General features: G+C 44.2%; 1 protein-coding gene across 1 annotated transcript; it reads left to right on the top strand.

Moving 5' to 3' along the window:
- Nucleotides 1–1,761: 1,761 nt before the first annotated feature.
- On the top strand, nucleotides 1,762–26,100 carry FLT3 (fms related receptor tyrosine kinase 3). The gene is made up of 17 exons (XM_078865063.1): nucleotides 1,762–1,865; nucleotides 2,534–2,824; nucleotides 6,268–6,401; nucleotides 7,055–7,232; nucleotides 7,580–7,769; nucleotides 9,203–9,318; nucleotides 9,434–9,552; nucleotides 9,686–9,815; nucleotides 10,465–10,569; nucleotides 12,801–12,911; nucleotides 13,678–13,822; nucleotides 14,162–14,283; nucleotides 14,954–15,075; nucleotides 18,054–18,176; nucleotides 20,031–20,142; nucleotides 22,364–22,463; nucleotides 23,107–26,100. Exons 1-17 carry the CDS (start codon nucleotides 1,814–1,816, stop codon nucleotides 23,231–23,233), a joined length of 2,277 nt encoding a protein of 758 aa, XP_078721189.1. The 5' UTR covers nucleotides 1,762–1,813; the 3' UTR covers nucleotides 23,234–26,100.

Here is a 26,100-nt window from a genome sequence, read left to right as displayed (position 1 = left end):
TGTGAGCACATCACCCAAAATGCGTTCGATGTTGTCAAATATCAGAAGCTAAGCAGGTTACTGCTTGAATGGGTGGCCACCATGCATAACAGGTGTTATAGGCAGCCATGGGGCCAGGGGCTCAGCTACGGCTGTGGGTATGCGGCAACGCTATGCGATGCATAGGGACCCAGCAGTTTAAATGAAGAAAGGGAAAACATCCAATTATTAAAACACATTATTAAAAAAATATTCGAACAGTGAACCATACATTCCAAAAAAACATTGTTATAAAACGAAACAAAATTATATTTCCGAAAAATACACACAGCGTTAAATCTAGCAGCGCTACCACTGGCGTTTGTTAATGAGCGCCATCAGGATTGTTTGCTAATTTACATGCGCATGGAAGACGCACGATAACTTAATTGTGAGTATTGTTACCTTTAAATCTTTGTATTAATACTGCCACTGGGAAACTGTCTTCCTCTCAACCCAATGCACGGTGAAACTAAAATAGTACGTAAATACTCATGGGTATCATATTAGTAAAAGTGAGTCGGGAGAAAGGAGAGGGGTCCACAGTTGTATCTTACATACTCCTCCCACCCACCCTCTTGAAATAGTTGCAATAAGTAGTTGAAATAGATGGCAGTTGAAATGGGTCGTTGAAATATGTATTTGAAATAAGTAGTTGAAATAGGTGGCAGTTGAAATAGGTAGTTGAAATAGGTGGTAGTTGAAATATGTAGCTGAAATAGGTATTTCGCCCCTACATGGGGCTGTTTCTTGGGCAGCAGAGGGGCAGCACAACAACATCTACAGTTGTGCTGTACCCTAGGATCTTACTTCTATGCTCCCCACTTTCGCCAACCAGAACTGACCGGCACGAACCTTCTCGCTGGCTCTGGACGCTAGCTCCAGCGGCAGACTCTACCGTCCTCTTCTGTCAGCTGACCATGCTCCCATTCTCGATCATTTCCGTAGCCACCAGTCCCTTTGTACTGCAGGCTGACACCCCTTTCATTTCCTCCCGTGGCCACAAGTCCATTCGTACTGTAGGCTGACTCCCCTGGCATTACCTCCCGCAACTACTAGTCCATTCGCACTGCAGGCTGACTCCCCTGGCTTTACCTCCCGTGGCCACTAGTCCACTCACACTGCAGGCTGACTCCCCTGCCATTACCTCCCGTGGCCACTAGTCCACTCACACTGCAGGCTGACTCCCCTGGCTTTACCTCCCGTGGCCACTAGTCCACTCACACTGCAGGCTGACTCCCCTGCCATTACCTCCCGTGCCCACTAGTCCACTCACACTGCAGGCTGACTCCCCTGTCATTACCTCCCGTGGCCACAAGTCCCTTCGCACTGCAGGCTGACTCCCCTGGCTTTACCTCCCGTGGCCACTAGTCCATTCGCACTGCAGGCTGACTCCCCTGTCATTACCTCCCGTGGCCACTATATCCACTCACACCGCAGTTAGAATCTATCGTCATTACACATCTTAATTTACTCAAATTTAGATGCTAATAATGCATGGGGTTTCAAACATATGTGATAGTTAACTAAACATCTATTTTGAGAATCAAATATCTATTTTGTTCACGTGAAAAAAAATCAAACGGCAACATTAATCATGCCTCGTACAGCAGTAAGTGAAAAAAAACCTGACATCAAAAGTATGTAAGAGCCTATTAGGCAACGCGTCTCCGTATGGGAAGTGACGTGGCGATGCAAGATGGGCTATTTAGCCAGAGGGGGCAGAGAGTTGCGACGTCCAGATTGACACATTGGCAAGACGAGCTGAGAGGCGACGGATTTACGTGAATGCAAAATGACAGCTGTGCCGGGATATTCTTTTGTGCTGCTGTTGTACGCAGCCTTGTGTAAGAATGTGTATCCTACGTTATCTTTCTGCTTCTTTAATGTAATCCGTTGCAATGGGATACAAAACTAAGTATTTGCTTTTTATCTTGTGCTGCACTGTGTTTTTTTTTTATTTATGTATGCTGCATTCGTTTTTTTACATTTGTACAAATGATGATGCAGGGTTAGTTTAATATATCGCACTCGAGTAAGAATGCATTTTAAAGGTTCCACCATCAAGATGACCAATTTAATTTTATAAGAGAGGGGTCAGAGATGACCACGAGCTATAATAATTATAGTATCGTTAAATTTGTTCATGGTTCCAAATACTGAAATTGGCTACGTGTTGCTGTTGCTGCGACTGCGAATGAAGTTGAGTGCATGACGTTAGGTCTCCAAGTGTCAACGTACAAGTTTATGTTACTAACTTGGTCCGCGAGATTTTAAATATTTGACTACAAACAAATGACATTTTTGTCGAGATCGCTTTACCTATTGCCCGTTTTGCTATACCTGTAACAACAAACATTTTAAAAGTTAACTGCAAGACATTGTCGGTGGCTTTGGCCACGAGCAGCCTGATGAATTTATCTTCCCTCTCAGTTAGTTCGGCTGTTTAAGCCCGCCTCGATAGCATGGCGTACTTTTAATACAAACAAACAAACAGCAATTGTGTTTTTTGCAGGTTCTGCCAAGTTTGTGCATAGAGAAATTACGACGGTGTACGGCAACGAAAGGAAATCGGCCACCATCCCGTGCATTTCCCTGGACACGGGCATGAAGCAATGCCATCTGGTGCGGATCGTCTCCGACACGGAGCCAAACGGATCGCTGAATTTCCCTTACTCCATGCACGTCGCTGAGGGTGCGAGGATTAACAACCTGAGCATGGACATGCAAGGCAGGTACAGGTGCGTCGGACTCCTGGGCAGGAAGAAAGTCGAGTCGCAGATCTTTGAGCTGATTGTTGAGAAAGGTAAGGATTTTTTTCCTTCAGATTTTTTTGTATTCGCTGAGTGAGTGAGCGGATGACACCCTATTCTCTGATTGTGATACACGTGTTTTTTTCTCTCTGTGAGTTAAAATGAGTAGTATTTTTAAAAAATGTGTTTTTATAAACACGCTTTTATGAAACGTACTAATAATGGCAGAACTCCACGACTCCAGGAAGTGGCACCAACGCTTGCCATAGCGTAAGGGGCCGTGGCCAATTACAGCCAACGTGAATTGACCGTGGACAATTAGATGCAAGCCGAAACATAACATATAAAAAATAACGTTTTAAAATATATATTTTTAATGATAGAATATAGTATTGTCATCAGTATGACATAAGTATACCGAGTTTGCAGTGGATACCACATTGGGAAATGGGTTAAAATTGAGTTACAAGATTTGAGGATACAACGACAACAGACAGAGTGAGTTAAAATAAATCGTGTAGTAATAATAATACAAGTGGGTGTTGCGTCCTATAATTTGGTAGGTGTGTGTGTGTCGACATGTTTGACTTCATTGACACCGGGTACACGATTGGGGTGCGTAATTACTTAACGGCTCATCTTATAATCTGGCGAACACAGTCATAACAGGACGGATGTTTCTGCACTGAACTCTGTCACCACAATGCGTGTGGATTTAAAGTTTAGGTTATTTAAATTAGAAGCGTTTGCTTGCATCAATCGTGACAGATACATTATTATCAAGCGGCACCATTGCTGACTCAGGCCAGAGGGTGGTGGTGGTGAGAGACTGTCAGAGGCAGAACGTGGAGGGCTGTGGAACCTGGCAGAAGATAGGAAACATTTGGAGAGATGTATCGACCATGGTGACTGCTTGATTTTTGCTTCGTGCGTGAAACTTCTGTCACACCGTACGTATTCAACCGTGCTAACCGGAGGTCATTTGTATATTACCAGCTTCTATATAGCGCCGTGAGAGCGATTATTTAAGGGCGCTTTATACATTTACATTATTATCGTGATATATTCTATTTGCCTTCTTGGTTCTTTCGGTAAAGTCACGTAGAAGGGAAGTAATAACATAATAAAAATAAAACATAATAAAATAATTCTCACGACGTTTCGGCCACAACGCAAGCAGCCGTCCTCAGGTGAAGACCAGGTCTGTCGGCTGCTTGCGTTGTGGCCGAAACGTCGTGAGAATTATTTTATTATGTTTTATTTTTATTATTTTATTAATTCCCTTCAACGTGCCTTTACCCAAAGAACCAAGAAGATGAATACCTGCAGTCACGAAAGCTTTAAATCGAAATATTCTATTTGCCTATGGAGGCTAATTGTTTTTTTTTCAAGGGATAGCCGAATTGTTGGAAGAAAATAATTTACTTAATTTGTCTTTCTTTTATTATAACCACCATAACAACGCATGCATATACTGTATATACGGTCTTATAATTTAATTCAAGAATGCCGATATAGTCATACCGTTTAAATAACAATTTGGACCAGAACCTCAAATTCGGTGGGCTGCCTCACCTTGTAAATAATAGTAATAATATCACACGCTGTTATACATCAGATCCTGAGATTTTGGCCATGCCTCAATAGAGACACACCACCAGACGGTGATGTAAATGGCACCATCAGCGCCACGCAAGCTGGTGCAGTGGCGAACGTGACAGACGCTAAGTCAACCAGCTGCTCGTGCATTATTTTAAAAAATTAACCCGTAAAACAAAGTTTTTCACTATAAATCCTTTATATGCGTGGCGGCTAGAGTCCTCTCGTCCTCTGGCTTGAGATGGCTGCCACCTATGGGTCAGATGATTTCCTGCCACCATTAAGCAATTGGCAATTAAATATAATTATTTTTTTCCTAAAAAGTGTAAAATTTTGGAATTGTTTTTTTCACGAAAATAAATTGTCACGCACAACGAGTCTGTGTGCAAAATGTCAGCTCGATTGGATCACGGGAAGTGGGTTTAAAAACGACCGAAAGATTTGCACGGTCGTAAGCGCGCAAGCAAGCAAGCAAGTGAACTTAATATAAAGGATTCAAAAAGGACTGGCTCTCACCGGCTTACATGTAAACCGGCCAGGCGGCTCAGGCGGGAGAGTGAATCGCTCCAAGTCGAAAAGGTCGTGAGGGTCTAATCCTGGTCAGGCGTCGACCCCTCAAATGTTCAATGGGAAATTAAACGCTGATGAAGAGTGAGCGAGTGAGCACGTCCTGGAATTTACTTGAAAACAATCGGAATCAGAGTTTCATTTATAATTGGAGGGAATCCGATGAGCTATAAAAGCTCTTCTTTTACAAATGTCCAGTAGGGGCGGGTCGGAATGTTACAACAATCATTACAAAAACACAATCGGGGTGAAAAGCGTAGGAAAAGTAAGAAAATCAATAAAAAATTAATAAATTAAAAACGAATCTATTTTATTGTATCAGGTAAAGGCCACTGAGCTATTAGCTTCTTTTTCAGGAGCGACCTGGTCACAAATAATAACAACGTGTTCTTTGGTTCTTTCGGTAAAGTCACGTAGATCGCAAAAATAAAAGTTAATCAAATAAAACTGAGACGTTTCGATCACCAACACAAGCGATCGTCATCAGCCCATTTTTAAATCCTTTATATTAAGTTCGCTTGCTTGCTTGCTTGCGTGCTTGCTTGCTTACGACCGTGCAAATCTTTCGGTCGTTTTTTAACCCACTTCCCGTGATCCAATCGAGCTGACATTTTCCACACAGACTCGTTGTGCGTGACAATTAATTTTCGTGAAAAAATTTTTCCTAAATTTTACACTGTTTAGGGAATTTTTTTTTTTAATATTTAATTACCAATTGCTGAATGCTGGCAGACAATCATCTGACCCATAGGTGGCAGCCATCTCAAGCCAGAGGACGAGAGGACTCTAGCCGCCACGCATATAAAGGATTTAGAGTGAAAAACTTAGTTTTTACGGGTTAATTGTATTCCTCCTGAAGACGATCGCTTGTGCTGTTATCGAAATGTCGTAGTTTAATTTTATTTACTTTTATTTTTTCTACCTACGTGAGTTTAACACGTAGGCTTTCGCGACCAATTTTATTGACGGCGAATTGCCCGATGATGCTGGATGCAATTACCAGCGAAACGTCGTACAACTCAAAAATTGTAAATGTTGTGGTTTCACGCTTCAACACACCGGTGGGCTAAAGAAGTGAACTATTTGTCTGTAGTCAACGTGACACTTTTTTACTGATTGGCCGTGTCGGGTGGTGGAGGGTTACGACACATTTATATCTACGTGACTTTACCGCAGTCACGAAAGTTCAAAGTCAAATTTTTATAACAAAGTGGCTTATCATGTGGAGAGTTATAGCAGCCAAACAATCTTAATAATCTTAACCCATGTTTCTTCAAAGTGGAATACAATGTTACAGCACGTGTTGCCGTTGCTTTGCTTATCTTTCCAGACGACCACTTTCACAGCGTGAAACTCAATGCCTCCTGGGTGATGCTCAAACGAGGCGATATGTTTTCTGTCCTCTGCGAGGTCAATTCCGTCAGGCCAAATGGGCGACTGAAGTGGATCGCCAGCTCGACAAATGTGAGGCATTAACCACCCATCAATCGCCTGCTTTTCAGCAAATCGTCATTATCTAGGCGAAGTCATCCCCATGGCCTAATCTGCCTTTGTGGTTTTTGCAATACCATGATCCGTCTCGCTGTAGCACGAGGCGATCTCCTCATCACTCCATCGCACATTGGTGTCATCCTCGATGTTGTGTTTGTCACTAACACATCCCTCCTGCGGAGGGAGCTGGTAGGCACGTTGGGTTGCTCGGTCAATGGCCAGGGTCAACGGCGGCGTGGTGTATTCCGCAAATATGCCCGACTGTGAGGGCGGGCACAAGCCGGCGTGAGTAGGTGAAACGTTGAGATTTATAAGGGCACCACGGGGTGACCAGACCCTCCCCACCCAGCCCAACCCCTCCCACCCCCCACCCAGCCCCACCCCCACCACCCAGCCCCTCCCCACCATCCCCACCCAGCCCCTCCCCACCCTCCCCACCCAGCCCCTCCCCACCCTCCCCTCCCCACCCAGCCCCTCCCTCCTCACCCAGCCCTTCCCTGCACGACGGACGGACGGACACAATAATCCCCTGTGGGCTGGTGGAACCAGGCGTCTGTTACAAATATCCTAACGGGAAAATGAGTGTGGTGTTTGTTTTCAGACATGCATTTCAACTTTGTGTTTAGGTGTTGTATGGCATGACAAGCTTTGAGAGTGTAGAGAATGGCTACTATCGGACGGAGTGCCTCTCCGTCACATCAGTGCATCTGGATGACGCCGGCAACTACACTTGCTGCAGCGCAACAAGAACGAACGGAACCAACGGCAAATACAAAAACGCAACAGTCGAACTGGTCGTTGTAGGTAAGTTTTGAGAGTGTACATTATTATTATTGTTAAGCTTTCGCACCGCTCCGTCACCACAGATTATGTGAATTACGGATGAAAGACGATCTCGACGTAACACAATAACAATAATTCGCAGCATTGTGGAATATATAAATTAAAATGTGGATGAAGGGATGCGTCAAAGTACGTATATTGACAAAACAAACAAACAGATGATACACCTTACCATGTCCGTCCCTCCACGTAAATAAAAACCCATTGCTGCCGCAAAACCCGTACACGCGACAGCTAAACCACCGGCTTGAATGTACACGGTTTTGCGTTCTGCATCAGTGTTCATTTCGAGTGTTGGTTTGTTGCAGATGACGGCTTCATTAACGTAACAAATCAAAGCTCCGATACCCACAAAATCTTGGAGGAGGGGCATTCTACAACCCTGGAAGTGGAAATGGTGGCCTATCCACCCATTTCCCACTGGGCATGGTACCACGGCGAGGAGCTGGTCAATGAGACCGAGCACACTGAGAGGTCATCCGTCGACGACAGACACAGGTATGCGCGTGTGTGTGTATTTTCAACGAGAAGGAATTACACAAAGTAATTGGCCATTGCTAATCCTACTCCGTTTGAGAGGTTTAGCATTCCTGCTTGACCCAACACTCCATTCCGCGTGTTTTCCAAGCTCGAATGAGCAGGGAGGTGACGCTGAATTTCCTCTTTGCAGCTCTGAGCCAGAGATGAGCATTCCAGATTTCTCTGGTGGGACTGAGTCTATCCAGAGGGTACTTACCGTATATGTGGTTGACTTACCGCATAATTTCCAGAAGCTTCGTACAGAGCTGAGAGACGACACCGTGGCAGGAGTTGAACTCACAACCATTTGACGGCAAGGACAGGCATTCTCAACCGTTGTGCATCACCGCTGAATAACATTGTGGTCTTGCATAATTATTACTATTGTGCACATTATCAGAGTTATGTTTTTTGTTTGCATTATGACTGCAGGTATTGTGGTCTATGCAAACATGACTCCTTGTAAAAAAAGGCGTCAGTTTTGTCGCCAGATAGAAGGGTAAAAAAACAATTATCATATTTTTTACTGGTAAATGAGGTTCCAATGGTGTAAATGCTTACCCCGAGCTCTCATACTCTGATGGTGCATTGTCTTTGAGTTGTGCGCCTTTTGGCATCATCTGGTCCAACGCCATGTGAGACTAGGCTCTAAGGAAAGCTGTCTCGGGTGTGGACCAATCAACTTCAAGGACAGTGCACATTATCAGAGTTATGTTTTTTGTTTGCATTATGACTGCAGGTATTGTGGTCTATGCAAACATGACTCCTTGTAAAAAAAGGTGTCAGTTTTGTTGCCAGATAGAAGGGTAAAACAACCAATTATCATACTGTAGCCATGTTTCACAATTATAAACATTACATTATTTACTCAGGAAAACTTTTTTTATGAAGAGGGCCCTACTCCATTGGAATGTGTCTCCAATTCCGATGTTTATAATTTGGAATTAAGCCAGAGTACCCGGAAAATACCCACCACACATACGAGGGAGTGACACTCAGCACTGCCCTCTCCTCGCCTCATGCCTGCAACATCTGCCAAACCCTGGAGGTCACCCATCCAAGCAAGGCGGGATGTGTGAGAGGGTGATTTGGTCATATTTTAGCCGGTGCAAATTGCTGTCAAGTTTGCAAGCTGAGCAACTGCACCGGGGCCCGTGGGCTGGAGGGACCCAGGCAGTGGGCCACAGAGAGGGAGTGGATTTGGCCATTGTTAGAGGTAGGGTTTAATTTCTTGCACAGTGGTCCATGCCACGAATGCTATGTTGCTGATTTGAGCAGTCGTGGTTGAATAAAGAGAAACTTAGGGAGTTGCATTTTTGAGGCTTGCCCAAAGTTGCGCTATCGATCGTGGGCATTAAACGCCATATTTAAGCACTTCTTGGACCATGTGCTCTTTTCACTAAACCCTACAGGTACAAGTTCGAGCTGAATCTGTTACGAGTCAAAGCCAACGAGAATGGGGAATACTTCTTCTTCGCTCAGAACGCCGACCGAAATATCTCAGTGCCCTTCTCGATCTCCGTTACAAGTATGCAAACTTCTACGATTTATTATGAAGTTATTTACCGTTGATAATTTGAACTGCCCTTCCTACAATTTTCGATTTCTTCAAAGTGTTCATCTCGCTCTCCCTCTTCGTGCAGGCCAAATGATCGGTCAATTAACGGTCCATGTGACCGACACATCGTCCATAGCTGCTGTCATCGCGGTGACATGTGTGCTGCTTGTCGGATTCATTGTGCTTCTCTACAAATACAAAACTGTGAGTGTTGGGGACTGCCACACAACGCAGCACAAGTTTGGATTTTTAACATCAGGCTTTCAAAGTGAACAGCAGCACGACCCTAAACTGCGGTACTTTGAATCCTGACAGCTGCCAACTGTTCCCCTTTCAGCGACCCAGGTACGAAATCCGCTGGAAGATGATTGAAGCAGTAAACAATGGAAACTCGTACATTTACATTGACCCAACGCAGCTACCGTACGACGACAAGTGGGAGTTTCCACGAAATAAGCTTGTCTTTGGTGAGCTTAAACAAATTGTATTGTAATTAAAGTACTTCTACGCCGATGTACAGGGTAGTCCAGGTGTCTTGCGACCACTCATTTAATTATCTAAAACTCAAATATTTTTTAAGCGAGGTTTATTAAAAACAGAAATGACTTTGCAAATGAAAAAAATGTTAGGGGTCAATTTATTATTTGGGGTCACAAGACATCTGGAACAAGCGACATTTCAATTTGTGGACTGCGGAATAAAACGGTTTGATAAATACCATTAAGTTCTGGCCCTGCTTACTCACGCCACAACCGGCAGAAGGGCCTCGACTGGGCTGAACTCCAGAGGGTGGTGAGTTCCAGTCCGATGGACCGCTGACCACGAAGCTGCGATTTATCCATCTCACTGCGCTTGAATAAAAACACACTTTTAGTTGTATATGCATCTACCGCTTGTTGAGTCGTAATTGTACTCCGCAACTCCGATTTCCCCGTGCCTCCGATGAGCACGGCTGTCAACGTGCGGTGCGCAAAGAAGTTCAACGTATACTTAAAATGCCCGGGAGTCGCAATGCTTTTCGCGAGCCACAGTGTGGCCACATCCGCCGTAGCATGTGGTCGCTGGCGGTTTGGCACGTGCAATGCAGAGGAGGCCTGAGCTCACCGTTTCTCGCAGGGAAACTCCTGGGCTCCGGGGCCTTTGGCAAGGTGGTGAAGGCCGCAGCGCATGGCCTTCTCAATGAAGACACTTCCACCAACGTGGCTGTGAAGATGCTTAAACGTACGTAGTTTGGCTGAGCCACCACCCTCCCCACGCGTCGCTTCGTGGAAAGGGAAACCTCGCTTCTTGGAGGAGCCACATCGGTGGCACGTGCCACGTGCATTTAACGTTCTGCAGAAACCATTTCTCGTAATTCGTGCAAGAAATAACATGGTCCGTCGCTCATTCGGTCGCTTGAGTTCTCTACATCCTTGTGCCTCCCCATGCATTTCCCCATACAGCCTCACATTTCTTCGCATTACTGATCGATGCGTTCTTGTCTTTACATCTTGGTATTTCCCCCACCTTCCTCCCCAAGCTTCGTTCAGCGAGTCTCGAATTGCAGTGTGGCCCAGATGTCTCTGTGATCCCCCAAATAATTGACCACTTTTTTTCATTTGCATATTCATTTATGTTTTAATTAAACGTTGCTTTAAAAATACTTAAGTTTTAGAAAATTCAATGGGGGGGTCACAATCCATTTGGACCATCATGTATATTAACAGTCCAAATCTGTTTACATCTGTGAATTGTTAGAGTTCAACTTCTTTCCTTCTGAACCCACTCTCAAATCTGCGCTTTTCCCTTGTTTTAATTCCATGCCAATGATGTTCTCCATGTGGTGCCGCATCCACACCTCTGAGCTTTCCAGTCTTCTTATCGCATCTTCCTCCCTCAGCGTTCCTGTCCCCGCCAAATATACAAAACCACGCTCCATGCTGGAGTCTTTACGAGCCTCTTCTGAGATACCATGTTCGTCCATCTTATTAGCAGCTCTTTATTTTTGCTGAATACTGCTGTCGCTTTGTAAATTGTAGCACTGGGCTTCTTGTAGCCTCTGTCATCTTCTCTCAAAACGCTTCCAAAGATACGGCACTTGCACTCTCTCTCTCTCGTCTGTTCTCGCTGTTGTTTACCTATAATTACAATCTACTTCCACTTATCAAGTGGATTCTGGAGAGAGAGAGAGAGAAACAGCCAATGTATCCATCCCATTCAATTATGTTTCGACACCAATTCGCAGCAGTGAACATTCATTGGCTGTCGCATCATATTCGACAATGGCCGCTCATGGAGAACAGTCAAGTTAGTTTGGCTTCTGTGGCCTTAAGTGTGGCACACACTCGGCCAGGCACAGGGCACGTGAGGCCTGCGGTTGCTGCAATTGGTTGTTGAGGGCAAGGACTTCGGTGTTCAGCTGCGTTCAGCTGCACATTCACATTCGGCTGTCCTGAGCTCTTTGCTCCCAAACGTTCACTGATTGAGACAAATTATACACGGGTCCTGGGTTTGACGTCAAACTGCACGCAGTGACGTTGTCACCTAGACGGTACTGGCGAGAAAGGGGATGGGAAAGAGGCTCAAACTTTCTCTTAATACTGGCTCCCAGGACCCGTGTGTTGAGTTTGGTGTTGCGAGGCAAAGACGGGGGCGTGGGCTCAGATAGGATGGAGGAAATGTGAGCCAGGGACCTCCTACCCCTTGGCGTAGGAAACTAAAAAGGAAGGAATAATTAAATATACATTAACTTCGCTTTTTCTAACAGATGTGTTTTTTTTACTCACCTCAATCAAGAACAAGCCAGAGATGTTGCAGTGCTGTTAAATCAGCTGTGGCTTTTGGGTGATCATACATTTGACTTCGATAGGACCTTTTAGTCAGTATAAAAATAGTGAGGGGAAAACAAGAAAAGGGTTTACCCTATGTGTCAATACAACAGGAGGTGTTAAGATGTTCAAATACCAAATGCCTATTGCAAGGCATCAAGTCTGCATTAACCACCAAACGTTTTATTCATAATATCATCAAATACTGAACAAAAGTCTTGACCGGTCCATTCTTAAACATTTCTTGAAGAACCGTGTTCAATGGATGCTACAAATTGACTCCACAGTATATGCGCCGTAGTCCAGCGTGCGAGTCCAAACCCTGGTTGGCGGTTGACTCAGCCCATCGTCCCTCAGTGGTCTTAGCACTGCGGAGAAGTCTACAGTGGTTGTCCTAGAGACAGATTCACCCCCCTCCCCACCACGGCGCCAAAGAAATGTGGAATTTCCACTCCTGACTCAGGGCTGGGTTGTAAATTGGAGATGAGCTCATTTGGGCCAAAAATCACTTTGACAAAAACATATATAGGTACGAAGTAGGGTCACAACCGACATGATAAGCACGGCATGGGAATACCTTCATACAGCAAGTGCTGTAAATGTGTCACATTAATAATCTGTGTGTGGTTGGTTTGATTTCGCCAGCCGGTGCTCACTCCAGCGAGAAAGAAGCCCTAATGTCGGAGCTGAAGATAATGAGCCACCTGGGCCATCATCTGAACATCGTTAATCTGCTGGGGGCTTGCACCGTTGAAGGTCAGCTCAGACGCCGCCGTTTAATGCCACGCCTGTACCCATATCCGTCAGGCAACTGATTACAATCAGCGGACGTGGTTGAGGTGGTGCTTCGTCTTCGTATGGCTGATGTAGATGCAGAGAAACACACTCTTTGGTTCTTTCGGTAAAGTCACGTGACTTTACCGAAAGAACCAAAGAGTATGGCTCCCTGCAGTCACGAAAACTTCAAGGCTAGATTAATGCAGAGAAACAACAACAGTTTCATATGCAGGTGGTCAAGCCAGGTCACTGTGTCAGGAGCGGCGGAATGTATCTCTGTAATGTCTCCTCGGGCATTGTGTCGTTACATTTGGTATGGTCTGTTCTGGATGATCAGTCGCACACCGAAGATTTTAAAATTTTCCATTTGTGCTCCAGGTATCCGCGGTGCAGTAGTTAACATGCTGCACTGTGAACGCGGTGAACAGAGTTCGATTCTTACCCAAGGCGAACATCAGTCAGTGCCCTGGGCAAACTTGGCAGCCTGCATTTTGTGTGCTTTTTCGAGAGAACCTATCTCTGGCTTCATTGAGACACTTAACACAACAATATTGATTTCATCTTCATTGTGTATTGTATCATCTCTCCACAGATGACTATGTAACTCCCCTCAACAAAACCTGACTTTTGTGGATGATGTCCTTTCTTGGGCCATCACATTCATTGTTGGACACCTCTCGAATATGAGTAGTTTGCATATATTCATGTGTTCTCTGATGCCCCCATCTTGATGGTGTTGTTCTAGGTCCGACTTTGGTCATCACTGAGTACTGCTGCTTTGGAGACCTCCTCAACTTTTTGCAGAAGAAGAAAAGTGACTTCAGCCTCGAGATCGTGAAGAATAAATTGTCTGACTACTCAAATATGCAGTCGATCAAGAACTTCCTAAAGTAATGCACTGCAAAGAAATTGATCATCTACCACACACAAATACGAATATATTTAAAGTTAATTTGACTTTCGTGATTAAAACTGTCCTAACATTTCCCCCCCTTCAGCAACCCACACTGACGAGCATGGTGAAGTATAGTCAAAAACCCTCCATGACACGTGGCATGCGGAGGCCTTCATTCATTGATGGATTAAGAATTATTAGAATGTTCATTTTATTTGTATACGTTTGTTATTCGGTGAAACATACGCAGAGGTGCACGGCAATTCTGGGAGGTGCAGTTCTTCAACGCTAACGTAGGATGACTGATTTAATGTTACACGTGTTTGTTTCCAAGTCTGGGAGAGACCAAGGCAGAGAGCAATGACTACTGTCAGATGAATGCCAGTATGACCCAAGTGGACTTCCCAGAACGTGCTGGTGCGATGATGGACTATGTGGAATGCAAGAGCCTGCATGGTATGTACCGTGTATCGTAGCAGCAATAAGCATAGACTTACAAACAAACACCAGCCTAGACTTACAAATCTGAGATTGCCTGGTACTGGTAGGAACCTCCTGGTTACACCAGTCCACAGGGGATTATTGTGTCCGTCCGTCCGTCCATCGTGCAGGGAGGGGCTGGGTGGGGAGGGTAGGGGGTGGGAGGGGTGGGGCTGGTGGGGAGGGGCTGGTCACCCCGTGGTGCCCTTATAAAACTCAACGTTTAACCTACTCACGCCGGCTTATGCCCGCCCTCACAGTCGGGAATATTTGCGGAATACACCACGCCGCCGTTGACCCTGGCCATTGATCGAGCAACCCAACGTTCCTACCAGCTCCCTCCGCAGGAATGTGTTAATTACATTTTTAAAAAGTAATAATAATCAGTAGTGTGGCTTTTCTAAAAGCAGCACCCTCGATAGATTTATATCCAGCATTAAAAGCTGTCACGTTTTTAGGATTGCAAGCTATTTGGGAGAATGCAGCTGTCAACTTAAAATTTGATTCACATATTTCACGTGCTTTGAAAAACATAGCTTTTGGGTGAATTCTGTTTGGACATCTTTGTCACGGTGATTGCTTCCCTGTTTTTGATCTCTTTGATTTTCCAACGCATAATGTTTATCTGTGGTGTTGTGTTATACAGATGGCAAAAATGCACAGCTGGCGGAGATGGAGGAAGCTGACAACCTCCCTTTGGACCTTCAAGATCTTCTCAGTTTTGCTCTCCATGTTGCCAAGGGAATGGCCTTCCTTTCCTCAAAGAATGTGAGCTAATATTTTGGGCAGAAATATTTTTCTCTCACAATAAATAGCTCCACTTCATACATAAATGGAAAATCATGTGTAGTGACAGCTCTTTGGATTTATAGATTTACGCAGTTTTGTTCTGTATTCACATTTATTCTCCGGTCTGTCAACACAAAATTGGAAGCAAAGAAAAAAATATTAACACCGGTCAATGTACTTTAATAATTCTTCAAACTCGTAATTTAAACCACCCACCCACATTAATGTTTAACTCCGACTAATAATATTGTATGAATATATAGTAGGCTGAGATTCGAGGCAATTTGTATGTATGCCTGTATGTTGATTTCTTTGCACCGTACGTAGCCAACTGCACTAATCTTTGGGGCAGACAGAGGAAGAAGGCCTGAGAGGATAAGCTCTGAAGAAAGACCTTTGCCCGGAAAGCCAGTCTATTCTCTATTTTCCCTTATAAGGCAGCGTTAATAACGAATGTGGTGAGGTTATGTTTTTTCAGCTTTGCCTGCGCACCAATGTCCGTCCAGTCCCTAATTTCCTTCTTCGTTTCATCACTTCTTTATTCCTGTTCAGATGAGCCATTTTGCTACCGACAATATTTATCTGCAAACATATTGTGTTGAAACAAACCCTCGTGATCCATTTCAGCTCACGGAAGTGGGTTTTTCCTTAAAAGTAACAACGTAAAAATGAAAACGTTTGTTTAACTTAGGCAATGTCGTCACACATTGCAACGTTATCCACTGGCACAGCGCTGACAATAAAGGGGAGGTCGTTGATTTGAAGATGTAAGGAACAGCGGGCGAAGGTGGTCTACCGTTGTGCCAACTAATGGGAGGCAGAGAGAGAACGCGGCGTTTGCACGTGGGATTTTGTGGTTGCACTCCTTGGCTCTCCGATGTGTTTTTTTGGGTCATGCCGCACGTTGTTTGGCACGATGTCCGACGTTTAGCTCCACTTGCTCGGCACTTCTGTAGGAACTGGAGAGCTTTATTCTTCTTCAGTTTCAGAGGTCCCAGCATGCAGAGCGAAACGTTGAACATCGTACCGAATAATACGTGGCGGTACAACTCCAAGAATATGCATCGGAGAGCTGTTGCATCGCTCGCTGAAGCTAACGGAACGGAAGGCAAAGGGGGCACTGATAGAGAGGGAGTAGAGGATTGTTTAAAATTACGATCAAGGTTTTTGCGGCCAGGTAAATGGGAACGTAGTCTGCGGAATCTCTGTGGTGTTGTCTCGCACAGGTTTGCAGATGAATGTTTCGCCGAATTACAACACATATTGAGAAAACTATCATGTGCACGGAACAAACACTTCCTTTTCCGAGGAGTCATTTTGTGATTGCGAAAGAACCAAGCATGTTGCAATTTCCCGCAGAAGGTATTGGCAGAACGATTGTGGTCTGCCAGTGTTTGCAACTTTTCCAGACAACATATTTCCCATTGCCCAACTGTAAAGACACTTTAAGAACGGGTTCATCCGATGAAGCCAGCCCTGGCAGAAGTTCTCATTTCCATTTACTGTAATCTAGGAATGTATCGATTCAACCACCCCAGTCATTCACGTGCAAGTTAACATTTTAAAATCAAATTTTTTTTCTTTTTACCGTCGTATTTCCATTGTTTCTCGTTTATTTTCCCCCATCTTATTTTTCAGCCTCTAACTTCCCACTGCTGGGCAAGTATTCCCCCATCTCCATCCCTCCCTTCCAAATGTATAACATAACGGGAGCGGTGGCACAGTGGTTAGTTAGTGAGATGCACTACGAACCTGACAAACTGAGGTAGATTCCCGGCCATGGCTAGCATCAGTGTCGAGTGATATATGAACCGGTCCTGGGAATGCCCTTCACCAACCCGCACTCACCAGAGTGGTGAAGTATGGTCAAATAACCCCCGTGACCCACACGATGCATTAATTAACAAATGGCTGTAAATTAACAAATGACAATTTTATAATCTCTGAGTCTTGTCAACCATTTTAAAGCTGAATATGCCAATACATTTCTAACTTCTGGCTCTGAAACTGTACAGTACCAATCCAAGCAGCTTTCACATATCGTTGAGTTGTCTATGACACCAAACTAATTTGACCTTATTGGACTGCATCGTAATTAAGATACGTAACTGTGTGAGCTACTCTCAGTTGCGTGGCATTCTGGCTAATCTTTTGTTCAGACCTTTCCTGGCCCATCTGATGAGGCAACTAAATTAACTAAATCCACGCATGAGGCATTTTCACACCACGGCAAAGAATTATATCCACAGAGAGTGGGGGAAGGAACCGGCGTGAAGCTGTCACATTCTGAATGTGAACGCGCATGAGTTGTGATATTCGAGCACAGAACAATGTAAGAACTTGCGTGGATCAGAGTAACGTCAGGTTCGATTGTTACCGTCTTTTTCCGAGACAGCACAGACAACAACAAGGAGCCTGTCTTCAGCCAATCAGCGACTAAGTGACGCACGCGTCATCTCCCATGCATGGGTTCTCACATTCCGTCTTGTTTCAGTATCGCGTGTTAGTAAGACAGTCAACACATTGAGCGCGGTGTGATTTTTCCACTTGCAGTAAAAGAGCGTGCCCAGTGAGAAACCTTCATGCCAGGATTGGAGTGACTATGGCAGCCAAGCGTTTTATTTATAGAGTAGGAAGAAAAAAAATCCCTGAATAATATACAACAAAAATAATCGAAGAAAGTCATTTTAGTAAAATATGCAGACCCCTCTCACACCACCCACGCACGCGCATGCTACACAACCCCTCAAATGGAATTGTCGAGAGAGTATTCAAAGTTATGTTACTGTTGATTTTTTTACGGTTATTCTAAATTACCTTTATTTACCCAAGAACGCCTCGTGGAGCCTCTCGAAAGAGTCCTGCAAGTGATGGAATTGTCGTGTCAATTACTCCGATGTGTTACGCAGAGTTGACGCATGGGACTGAAATGTCACGCACTCTCCTGTCTGTTCCAGTGCATCCATCGTGACCTGGCTGCTCGGAACGTCCTGATCACGAGCGGCCGCGTCGCCAAGATCTGCGACTTCGGCCTGGCTCGAGACATCGACAACGATTCCAACTACGTCATCCGTGGGAACGTGAGTCCGCGGCTTGAATCACGGCCTGTCTGAGGTCACAGCCCGTGTCGCACGTCCCACACGATTGTTTGATACGGCACAACCACAAGTGACTTATGAACTGTTCATGTGACAATTGAAGGATATTAATCTAGAAACATTTTTGTACGAACATAATTTCTGGCAGGACCTGACTGCGTATAGTCCAGCCTCCAACTGTTAATCCTTCGCTCTGCTATGATGAAGAGCCATTGCCCAAAACGTCTATTTTTATACATAGTCCTCTTAATGGCAGTATTATTGACGAATATGTTACGTTTGTGTTAATACAGTAAAGTCACACCCCTTTTCCCTGTACACTTAAAAATAGGTGAGGGTTTTTGTAAATCAAACTTTAAGGGGATTTTTTTTCACATATATATAGAACGTTGTAAGAACCATCACACATCGCTTCATATTTTTAAAATATAACTTTACATAGTGAGCAGAGCATCACGACATGTATGGAACATGGCACATGGCAATAATGTCACTTCAAATAGACCTATTTCGCCAAACACAAGACAGCGATCCATCGTGCTGTGTAAATAACAGCCTACCACACGTCAATCATCCAGTGTACTCATAAATGTGAGCCCCTGGAAATAGGAGAGGCTCATTTATATGAAATACACATTTCATGAGCATCTTTTGACCTGCTGTCAGTGAGCGGGCTGAGACCATACAATTGCCACTGCCATTACATTTGAGAACACATTTAATCACGGCTGGCTGCCCAGAATTGAACCCAGCATCTCAGCTCAGCACTCTCCAGAGGTCGCAAACGGGTTTTGATTCCTGACCCGTACCCGTACCCGGCTGCACCAGGGTCGCAAACGGGTACCTGTATCCTACCCGTACCCGTACCCTACCCGATACCCGGCCGGGTACGGGTAACCGGGTATCGGGTATCGGGTACCCGATTGCGACCTCTGGGATGAAGCAATGTTGCAGGTGCGGGTGGGTTGATTCTAGGAACTTGAATTGTGAGATGAGACAAGACTTCTTGGTTCTTTCGGTAAAGTAACGTAGAAGGGAAGTAATAAAATAATAAAAATAAAACATAATAAAATAATTCTCACGACGTTTCGGCCACAACGCAAGAGGACGGCTGCTTGCGTTGTGGCCGAAACGTCGTGAGAATAATTTTATTATGTTTTATTTTTATTATTTCATTACTTCCCTTCTACGTTACTTTACCGAAAGAACCAAGAAGATGAATCCCTGCAGTCACGAAAGCTTTAAATCGAAAAAGAGACAAGACGTTGGGAAATGAGTGACAAACGGTGACTCACCAGTGACTCACGGCCTACCCGTACCCGGTCGCACCAGGGTCGCAAACGGCTACCTGTACCTGGCCGGGTAGCCGGGTGCGGGTAGCCGGGTATCGGGTAGGGTACGGGTATCGGGTACCCGATTGCGACCTCTGGCACTCTCTCTTGGGCATTAGCTCCCTGGGTGATCGAGCTACCACATGTTTCAACGGCAGTGCACATCAGACCTTTACTGGTGTCTAAAGGTTCTGAGAATCCTCATCTCACTATTGTATTGTTTTAAATGAGAAGTATGTAAGAGAGTTGTGTTGAGGAGGAGGTAGGTTTACTTGGAACAATCGTAGATGGTGAAGGATCTGGTTTGGTAATGTTGTCAGAGACAAATCTGGCTGAATGAGGATCTCGAAGAATTCTGCGGAAATGGACACGTACGGTAGATATGGCGAGGTGCTGCTTGACGAATTGAAAAAACGGGAACTTAGAACCTTTAGGCGGAGAACTCAAGGAGGAGGTTCTGACTGTCTCTGTGTCTGTGTGTGGTGCTGTGGTGCGCACGTGGTAGGCTCGCCTTCCCGTCAAGTGGATGTCCCCGGAGAGCATCTTCCACTGCCTGTACACAGGCCAGAGCGACGTTTGGTCCTATGGCATCCTCCTGTGGGAAATCTTCTCTCTCGGTGACAGACAACACTCATTCCCCCCCACCTTCACAAGGAAATGATCATCTTAGCGGGAAAAAAAATGGCATGCTGTGTAATGTGCATAAGCCTGGCGGGACGGGGGTGATATGTATGTATGTTGAACTTCTTTCGCACCGTACATAGCCAACCGTGCTAAGGGGCCGTCCATAAATGACGTCACGCACCGGGGGGGGGGGGGGGGGTCAGACATTTGTGATGATGTGTGACGATGGGGGGGGTTGAGAAATGTGATGTCACGTTCTACTTAATTAAATAGACTTTTTCATAAATGTTTTCTCCTACAACATCAGAGTGCAGCGGTAAATTAAATACGCACTACAATGACAACAGTTTAAAGCGATTTGAAGCGTGTTTTATTTTTTGGTGGGGGGGGGCAGAGCTTTGTGACGTCATATTTGCGTGGGGGGGGGTCTGACTTTTTGTGACGCCGTGTGACGAGGGGGGGGGGGGGTCAAAAATCGTCCAACATCGCGTGACGTCATTTATGGACGGCCCCTAATCGGAGGTGCAGATGTGAACTGGTCCATGGTTGTCATCTTCACCTAACTAAAAGTGGTCAAGCGAGTACCACTCTATCAGATCCTCAAACTCAGGATGGAGGGCCCCAGCCAATATTACGTTCTGGGGCCCTAAAGTTATCTCAACGTGCCCGGTAGAGCAGTTTGTAGGCTAATGGAAATTCTCAATCTGAAAAATGAAAATAAAAACTTGAAAAATAATGTTTCATTAATAGGGAGAGACGTATTTTCGCTGAAAGATGGAATTCATTAGCCAAATGTCAGACATTTTGAAGGACAGTTTGTAACATGCAAAAATAACACTTAGAGCACGAAATTCTTGCCTGCAACATTTTGGCTGAGAACACATTGTTTAAACAAAGCAATGTATCCATTACTTTATAATAGTATGCAATTTGAAATGCATTACCATTTAGTCCATACTATACTACAAAGTATATGTTTCGACCAGTGGTTTGTGTGCTGTGCTATGAACCCAGTGTCTCGAGTTTGATTCCCAGCCATGGCTAACATTAGTGGCAAGTGATATCTTAACAGGGCCTAGCTCCATATTTAACACATTCCTCCTGCGGAGGGAGCTGGTAGGAACGTCGGGTTGCTCGGTCAATGGCCAGGGTCAACGGCGACGTGGTGTATTCCGCAAATATGCCCGACTGTGAGGGCAGGCACAAGCCGGCGTGAGTAGGTTAAACGTTGAGTTTTATAAGGGCACCACGGGGTGACCAGCCCCTCCCCACTCAGCCCCACCCCTCCCACCCCCCACCCAGCCCCATGCTCCCCACCCAGCCCCTCCCCACCCTCCCCACCCAGCCCCTCCCCACCCTCCCCACCCAGCCCCTCCCCACCCAGCCCCTCCCCACCCTCCCCACCCAGCCCCTCCCCCCACCCAGCCCCTCCCCACCCTCCCATCCCCACCCAGCCCCTCCCTCCCCACCCAGCCCCTCCCTGCACGACGGACACAATAATCTCCTGTGGGCTGGTGTAACCAGGAGGTTCCTACCAGTAACAACCTGTACACTAACCAGCATGGAGAATAAAAAAACAACCCCCATGACTAACACAGTGCAGGCAGACCTTCATCCAGCAGTGGATTGACATAGCTGTGTAAGTTATTAAAGGAGAAATCTTGTTATCCGCGACCCTATTACCAGTGACTACTATTATCCGTGGGAGCTGTAAACATCTGATCAGTGGCCTTATTCATCCCATTATGTGCGATTATTATTTTCCCATTCTGTATTACAAAATAGTTTCCTGTTATTTTCAAGGTTTTCATGGATAAGAGGTGTGTGGAATAATTAATCCGATAACGCGCGGGTTACGAGCGTCTATTTCAAAACTCGGGAGCCGATGTCAAAATATTCGTCCTCAGTATCACCACAGATAAGTGGAGATCTCCTCTGTTCTAGATTTGAAGCTTTCGTGACTGCAAGGATTCATACTCTTAGTTTTTTCGGTAAAGTCACGTAGGTAAAAAAATTAAATACAAATTAATAATATGATATGACGGAGACTTGTGTTGCCTCCGAAACGTCGTGATTTTATTGTTTTATTTTTATTAATTTTAATTTCATTTTTTTACCTACGTGACTTTACCGAAAAAACTGTTCATTATTATGTATGATTCTTCATGTTATATGTGTGCCACTTGTCTCATGCAATGTGTTGGATTCTGCTAGGTGAGACCCCCTACAGTGGCATCAGAGTGGACTCCAGCTTCTACCAGATGATCCAAGAGGGATACAGATTGCCACCACCAAGATTCAATACAACTGACATGTATGCCATTCATCAAGCGAACATGTACTTTGCTATTGCACTTTGGCTGTGGTGGAGATACGCATCATCATTACTATTACCAGACATTCTATTGCACTGCTAGATATAGATTTTTATTTTATGGCAGATACAAAATAGCACGCGAGAAACACTTCATTAAAAATAATGATTACAGAAAAAAATATTAAATTCCATTCGTATGCTGCGGTGGTGTAAATACTGAGCAATCCAGAGATCGCCGGCATGGCACTTGAAAGCAATGAGGAAGCTTCCTCAATCCTCCCGCCTCTGTCCACCCAGCAGTATAAATGGTTATGCCACTGCTGTTCGGGTCAGCAGGTCACGTGTGGTGGGGTGAAGTGGGGGAAATTGCGCGTACCTGTACTCCCATCTGACCAGCACGAACGAGTAACGGTGGCATGAGCAAGCAATTGCAGGGCTATATCTTTACTTTAGCCCAAGTATAAACAAATGTATGTATGTACGTAGCCAAACACACAAAGCAGAGGTGAGATTAGCACGCATTAGATGTTATTGTCTATCAGCTGGCAGAATTGTGAATGTATTTTGTTTACAAAAAGTACTAAAATTATCGTGAAATAAAAAAATAACAAAATATACTCTATACGTTATTTATCTACAGGTACGAATTGATGCTGGCTTGCTGGAATGCGGAACCGGTGGAGAGACCCACGTTTGATCAGCTGGTCGATTTAATTGAACGACAGTGGTCGTACAGCCACTCGAGCAAGGAAGAAACTCTTCAATAGCATCGTTCTCCGAGGGGCCAGTGGTTGAGCGAGCAGATCGAGATCTGAAGGTGGAGAATGAAATATCATGGTCGGGGGGTTGATTTGGGCCATCGTCCCTCAAGGGTTGTTAAAATCGGTGCCACTCTATGAGCAAGTGGTCCAAGGCTGTAAACAGGAGACGAAAACCACTTCAATATTAATTTGAGTAAAAATAACTTTAACGTCGGAGTATTGCATCAGCATTATGTGTATTTAAACTTTACTGCACTTGAGCCCTAGTCCGCTGAAGTCTAATTAATCTTCAAATCCTCCACGGAGCCAGAGTCCAGTTCATTTAGAAAACACACTCATGCATTTTAATTTACTCGGTGAAGATTCATATCGGCAATAAATGGTTACATTCTGACGTCCAAATCCGCAAAAATAACATGCATTTATATTCTTAAGAGAATAGCGAATGTCTGAACATTTCATTCACGCACTTCATATTTTCCTCATACGTGAGCTGCCAGATGTTATGTGCTGCTCTCACCGATGTGTGGGGGGCAGACACCCGTTTCAAAGGGGCCTGAGAAATATCGACCACAACAAATGTTGTCGATGAAAATTTATCGTCAGAAGGTCGACTTTACATTGACCCATCGTGCCATCTGTACCGTTAAGCTCAAGAAGCGTTTACAACCCCGGTTCCTTTCGCACGTTAAGTGAAGCCAACTCGTGTCGTATCCCATGCGACAGCAGACTTACGTACAACACCTCGATTTGTGTTCCCGACTTAACATCACAGCTCCGTTGGCTGGCTCCACTCCACCCGTCCACCCTTTCCATATCGTTCTGCTCTCTCTCTCTCTGCCTTTGGCCCTCTCTCTCTCTCTGAATGCCTACCCTCTATCTCTCTTGCTGTGCTCATTAACTCTCCAATCCTTTATTATCTCCGCACTGATATATCTAACAATACTGGAGTAGTCTAATTCCGCCACACTGCCACTGAATAGGGCATTACCCCTGGCAATTTAAACCCATGGAACCGCCAGTGGGATTGGTCGTTTTCCAGGATATGAATTGCGATAAAATGTAAGTTGCACAGCTTCAACCCATGAATTCACTGCCTTTAACTGTGGTAATACATTTAACATACAAATAATAATAAACTCATAATCCACCAGCCTTAACGCACGATATTGAGCATCGCAAAGAGACATCCCTCATGGCCGGGAGACGGCCTCTGCTGTAGAATGTGCAAAGTATGAATGGCTTCCATATCCCATGTCAACTATGTCTGTTTTTGGTTTAATTGCATCAGAACAGAGTGCTCTGTCAAGTGGCTGTCTAGGCCAACAGGTGAATCAACACAGTATGGCACGTGAATATTGTTTCAACTATGTACGGTTTTTTTCATAACGTTTATGGTATAAATATTGACTTCAAACTTTCGTGACTGCAGGAATTCATGTTTTTATTATTTTTCTATCTACACGACTTTACCGAAAGAACCAAAGAATACGTTTACGCGTATACATTTATTTTATTTTCATAGTAACAATATTAATGCACTTAATATATTTCGAAGAGGACATTTGCACTGTAGTGATTTCTTACATTAGTTACTAATTTTATTAACATACAATATAATCACTGATAGTTACTGTAATTTACGTGAAATTAAGAGAATATAGATTCGTCAAATGGTATTTAAGCGAATGGAAATATAAATTTGTACTGACATTTTATAGCTTGTCACAAAAGCATTACAGTATTAGCTAATGATGCATTACTGCTACAGTTTATGAGTAATGAATATCGATTTATATGGTCGCAACAAGCTTTACATGGTCATTTATAAAGCATAATTTTGTAATGGAACATGATACATCTGAAACTAATGATGAAAAACATCATCGGAGTAATACATCTCATGCTGTCGTAACGTGCTTTTAATGCAACTTTTGTCTTTGTTATACAATGTATTAGATCCATAATGTGCTTGTCGTATTTTGCAAAGTATTTCACTGATATTTTACATGTTTTTTTAATACGTCTATTTTCTAAACTTGTAACTGTAAGCTTGAATAGTGTCTGAGGTTTGTCAGTTTTTAATTATCACACGTTTTATAATTTCGTGTTCTTTACATTCGCGTATTATCAACACACCACCAGGACATTAATCAGATCACTTTGATTTTTAACACCGGGCTGTTGAAAGAAGTGATTGTCTAAGGAGAAGGCGATTTTACGATTTATCTCAAATGCTATGAATGGAAGTGTTTTTCAACACGTTTCTTCGGAGTGGGCAGGTAGGAACTTGGTTGGACAGCGCATTCGTGCACGACAGAAAGCTCGCGGTCACGTGACGCACTTCAACCAATCCGGGAGTGTACATGTTTTGGAGGGGCTATGCACGACAGACAAATAATCCCTGGTGGGCAATGTGGAACTGTTGTTCCTACCTGTAAAATAAATTTGTAGCTTAACTGACACTGAAAATTAATGGCGAGTACAGTACTGTAAACCTGTTTGCAGTAGAAAAAGATGTTTTAATACACCAATGACTTGATTTTTTCAAACTTTAAAATGTTTTACTGGATATATTGAACTCTTGTTTTAAAAATTACCTTAAGTATTTTTTTTTTCATACACTGTATCTTAGTTTTCCACACCAAAAATTAAAAATGTATGTTTCAGTTTTTTTAGATTGTTGTATCGTTAAATATCCAGTATTCATATTTTTACCCAAAAGTTGTACAATATTCAATAAACAACAAAAAATATTGTCAGCTCCGTTTACTTTTTATCTAAATTTCCCTTGCAAAAATAACATGTTTAATTCATGACTTCTTTGGCACATACGGTAATGTCCTTTATACAATCTCAATGCGATACGTTGC

This window comes from Lampetra fluviatilis, chromosome 19 (genome assembly GCF_964198595.1).
Source record: "Lampetra fluviatilis chromosome 19, kcLamFluv1.1, whole genome shotgun sequence".
Classification (NCBI taxonomy): Eukaryota; Metazoa; Chordata; class Hyperoartia; order Petromyzontiformes; family Petromyzontidae; genus Lampetra; species Lampetra fluviatilis.
The sequence above is the reverse complement of the archived record's forward strand: the minus strand, read 5'-3'. Positions and strand labels throughout refer to the sequence as shown.